At 57.5% G+C, this 4,415-nt stretch overlaps 1 protein-coding gene across 1 annotated transcript in view; it reads left to right on the top strand.

Moving 5' to 3' along the window:
* The window catches only part of LTBP2 (latent transforming growth factor beta binding protein 2), a 68,936-nt gene that overhangs the window by 56,401 nt on the left and 8,120 nt on the right, over positions 1–4,415 (top strand). The window contains exons 27-34 of the mRNA XM_009993955.1: positions 864–1,007; positions 1,282–1,473; positions 1,596–1,676; positions 2,306–2,434; positions 2,650–2,790; positions 3,028–3,195; positions 3,703–3,978; positions 4,209–4,358. Coding sequence (XP_009992257.1) covers positions 864–1,007; positions 1,282–1,473; positions 1,596–1,676; positions 2,306–2,434; positions 2,650–2,790; positions 3,028–3,195; positions 3,703–3,978; positions 4,209–4,358 — 1,281 coding nt within the window. The remainder of the gene's footprint in view (positions 1–863; positions 1,008–1,281; positions 1,474–1,595; positions 1,677–2,305; positions 2,435–2,649; positions 2,791–3,027; positions 3,196–3,702; positions 3,979–4,208; positions 4,359–4,415) is intronic.

The raw sequence follows: 4,415 nt of genomic DNA, 5'->3' as shown, positions 1-4,415 counted from the left end.
CTGGGCTCCGGCGAAACCCCGGCCGCCTCCTCCCGCTGCCTCTGTGACCGTGGCTACGAGAGCTCCCCCTCCGGCCACTACTGCCTTGGTGAGTCTCCTGCCATCGCTGCCGGCGGGGAGGGAGAGCCATCCGCTGTCCCCCGCTGTCCCCGCCGTGAGACGGCTCCTGGGGCATGGACAGCGACTGCATGCGTGCAAGGAGAATCCCAGACATGGACTAGATGTTCATGGAGGCAAAGATCCTCCCTTTAATACAGCAGATCCTTGGGACTGCAAAGGAGCAGGGCTTTATGAAGGAGTGAACAGCTCTGAGTGAACAAGGAGCCCTTCTCTGTGCAGGTGGAAGGGAGGTGCCTGGGGGCTGGAGGCAGTGAAGTTGCTAGAGAGGTACTTTAATGGGTGCCTGGAGAGAACAGGCAGAGTGTAATATAGGGAAAAATGCTTTCACTGTGAAAACGGGCAGGGAGTGGAACAGATGTCAAGGATGGCTGTGCAGTCACCATCCTTGGAGGTTTTAAAGGCTCAAGAAGACAAAGTCCTGAGCAGCCTGGTGGGATTCCATAACTGACCCTGCTTTGAGCAGTGGGTTGGACTGCAGACCTCCACTGGTTGCTTCAAACCTTGAGATCCTCTGATCCAGTCACTCACTGCAAGCTGGAGTTCAGGATCCTTGAATCCACTGAGAGAGCAGGGCAGGAAGCTCATGCCGGAGTTGTGCTGAGCCATTGTGTGAACAGAGCTCTCAGCTCATCCCTACTAGCTTTCATCTCCCTGATAAAGGGTGACCCCTTGCTGCAGGCCATACACAGGCTGCCCATGCAGAGGCAGGGCTCCAGCTGCCATCACTGCCCCTTGCTTTGCAGATGTGAATGAGTGCGAGCTGATGGTTGCCGTGTGCGGGACTGCGCTCTGCGAGAATGTGGAGGGATCCTTCCTCTGCCTCTGCCCCAGCGACCACGAGGAGTATGACACAGAGGCAGGGCAGTGCCAGCCCCGAGCACCCATGGGTGAGTAGACAGATAGGACAGAAGCATGGGTGGCAGCTAGTGCAGGAGCGTGGTAGCCCTGGATGGGGTGTGATAAAGCTGAAGCGCTGCCACGGCTGCACAAGCGCACACAAGCATGGGCAGGTTTTCACCTGGGGAGAGCTGAGATGCCTGAAAGTGGAGACCTGGGACAATCAGGCTACCAGTGGTGGGTGTGCTGTATGACCTCCTAGGTGTGGGATGCTGCGTTGGGGTGCCAAGGACCCCATCCCATCTCTGCTCTGCTGTCTTCTAGAGGGCCCTGAGACACACACAGCCCAGCTCTCTGACAGCGCAGAACGCAAGCAGTGCTACTACCACATCAGTGATGTTCGCCTGTGTGACAGTGTCCTGGCCAAGAACATCACCAAGGAGGAGTGCTGCTGCACTGTGGGGGCAGCCTGGGGTGACAACTGTGAGACTTACCCTTGCCCCATCCCGGGCACAGGTAGGACTGTGGCCCCACCACACCAGGCAAGGCCATTGCTCTGCCCACCACTTCCACCTTTGGTGCACTAACATGCTGTTTCTTTTCTTCCCATCTCCCCTTGGCATCTTCCTCCTGGCAAGTGGAGTACCAAGAGATCTGTCCTCTTGGGAAGGGCTACATTCCCCAGGAAGATCCGCTCTCCGGGAAAGTCTCTTTCACAGGTACTAGCCCCATTTTCTCTCATTTCTACTGGGGGAAGAGAGAGGGTGCTGTGCAAAGCCATGCATGGAGATGCATCCACAGAAATACCTCCTCAGGGCTGTGGTGGGTGATGCTAATATGCTGCTGCTGCTTTCCTCCATCCAGAGAAATCCCAGGTTGCCAGTGTCTCTGAGCTGGAAGGAAGTGCTTCTTCCTCCAGTCCTGCCTCACTGCTGGCACTGACTGTTTTCTCAGGTCAAACCTCCCATGCCCATTTTGAACCAGAGACGGAGTCCAGTAAGACATAACCCAGTTACTTACACCTCTCCCCAGAGGCCAGCTTGCTCAGTCTTTAACACTTCACCTCCAGAGGGTTGTGTTCTTGACCTTCCAGAAACACATATGAATTTTTAATTTGTGAAAGTAGCCTATTCCCCATCATCCCTCTTCCTGCTCTGCCTGTGGGTTTTTCCCCCTCTGCTCCCAGGCACGTGGCCAGTGGGAGAGGCAGGAGGCTCACTGAGAACCTGCCAGTGATCCAGGCCAAAGTGCCATGCTGGCTTTTTATGGGCACAGCACCCAACCCACCCTGCTTCCACAGCTCCAATCCTTAAGTCGCTCTCTCTCCCACCCTCCATCCCTCTCACAGACATGGATGAGTGTGACACATTTGGCTCTGAGTTCTGCCGCAACGGACAGTGCTTGAACACGGTGCCGGGCTACAAGTGCTTCTGCCGCACAGGATACTTCTATGACTCCAGCAGGCTTGAGTGTGTTGGTAAGATGGCCTCAAAGAGCAGTGGGGGCCCCCCTGTCACACAGAGGGACAGCTGTGCTGCTGCACCTAGAGCTGTTCCTGCTGCCCACACTGCAGGGGGCAACTCTGGCTGACTTGGGACCCTCCTGGGGAATGAAGGATGAGGTGGCAAGGAAAGAGTCGCATTGCCCATGTCTGCCAGCCTAAGCCATTGCTTTGTCCTTGTGTTTGGGCAGACCAGGATGAGTGTCAGAATGAAGTGTACTGTATCAATGGCGAGTGTCTGAACACGGAAGGCTCCTACCACTGCTTCTGCAGCCTCCCGCTCGTGCTGGATGCCACCGGCAACCGATGTGTGAACCTTTCCATCAGAGCAGGTGAGCCTGATCCCCTGCTGTAGCACACCTTCACCCTGCACAGCCTTCCCCACATCTGGGTCTCCTGGGAGGAAGCAGTGAGCAGGGGGCTCAGTGCCTGGCTGAGGGATGCGAGTGCCAGTGTGCAGCCAGGGAAGTGGGGCAGGAGCTGGGGCACACAGTCGTCCCTCTCAGTACAAGGGGGGTGGAATTCTTCTGGGTGAATTTTATAGCATCTTTTGCTCGTGGCACTCGCAGATGCCTCGGAGGAGTATGAAATCCACCTGGATGTCTGCTGGCAGAGTGTCACCAACTACATCTGCCAAGACCTGCTGCACGGCGAGCAAACCACATACACCGAGTGCTGCTGCCGGCTCGGTGAAGCCTGGGGCCAGAACTGTGCACTCTGTCCACACAGGTCCTCTGGTGAGTGGGGTGGCGTGGGCGAGCATCCCTTGGCAGAGGTGGGGATGGGCTGGGCTGCTTCTTCCCCTGCCAGGCAGGGTTGGCTGCATGTGGCTGCAGTGAGGGCTCCTTGTTGCTTGCATTGCCACAGCCAGCCAAAGTTGCGGGCTGCACCAGCGCATAGAATGTCCCTGAAACTTGTTTGCAATGAATCCAAGGTGTCTGAGGGGAGAGTTGATCTTTACATCCTGCTGCTCCTGCCTAGGTTAGGAGAGGTGAGGCAGCCCAAGATGGGAGCACACTGGAAGCTGAGGTTCTCACTGTTCAAGGACTTGCTGGCCCTGAACAGGCGCTGGTCTTTTCAAAGGTGGGGTGTGTCAGCAAACTACAGAGCTGCAGCTTTGGAGGACATTGAATGCAGGCTTGGCTCAGCTGGCCCATGTGGCCACACACTCTCTCTGACTGTAGCAAACCAACCTTTCTTGAGCCAGGCTGCACTGACCCTTCCTCCTATCTCACCACTTCCAGCTGATTTTGCTTTCCTGTGCAACGGGGCCAGTGAAGACAGTGAGAGATGGTCTGAGCTCCGAGAAAGACCTAGGTATGAGTATGGACCAGGCTTGGAAGACCCCCACTATGGCCTTCCCAACCCAGATATGGGCCCCTACTACAATTACCTGGAGTCTGAGTATGGAAGCCCTGATGCTGGTGTCCCACGGAGGGAACCCAACAGCGAGTTTCATGGCAGCCCTCTCCACCATGGCCCAGGGCGGTCACCACCCCGCTACCTGCCCGGTCAAACTGGTGAGTACTGGGATACACAGAGCAGTGCCCTCCCACCCAGGCTGTGTCCATGGGGACTGCCTGGCAGCTCCCACAACAGCCAGGATGCCCCAGGCTTGAAACAATCTCTGTTCCTGGCTGCTCTGAGTCAGTCCTGGCCCCACCAAGCACCGTCTTACTACGTGCCCGGTGTCCCCTCAGTGGCCGGAAGAAGGGTCACCCTGCGCTGACACTGTCTTGCCACCTTCCAGGCCTCTACGAGGGCTTTGAAGGGCTGCAGGCTGAGGAGTGCGGGATCCTCAATGGCTGCGAGAACGGGCGCTGCGTGCGCGTCCGGGAGGGCTACACCTGCGACTGCTTTGATGGCTTCCAGCTGGACATGACCCGCATGGCCTGCGTGGGTGAGTGCCCGGGGCCCCCACGGCGGCCGTGGGGGCCAGCCCTGAGGGGGCTGAGCG

The sequence above is a fragment of the Chaetura pelagica genome, unplaced genomic scaffold, assembly GCF_000747805.2.
Source record: "Chaetura pelagica isolate M959 unplaced genomic scaffold, ChaPel_1.0 scaffold11, whole genome shotgun sequence".
NCBI classification, from domain to species: Eukaryota; Metazoa; Chordata; class Aves; order Apodiformes; family Apodidae; genus Chaetura; species Chaetura pelagica.
This window is presented reverse-complemented; position numbering and strand designations above follow the sequence as displayed.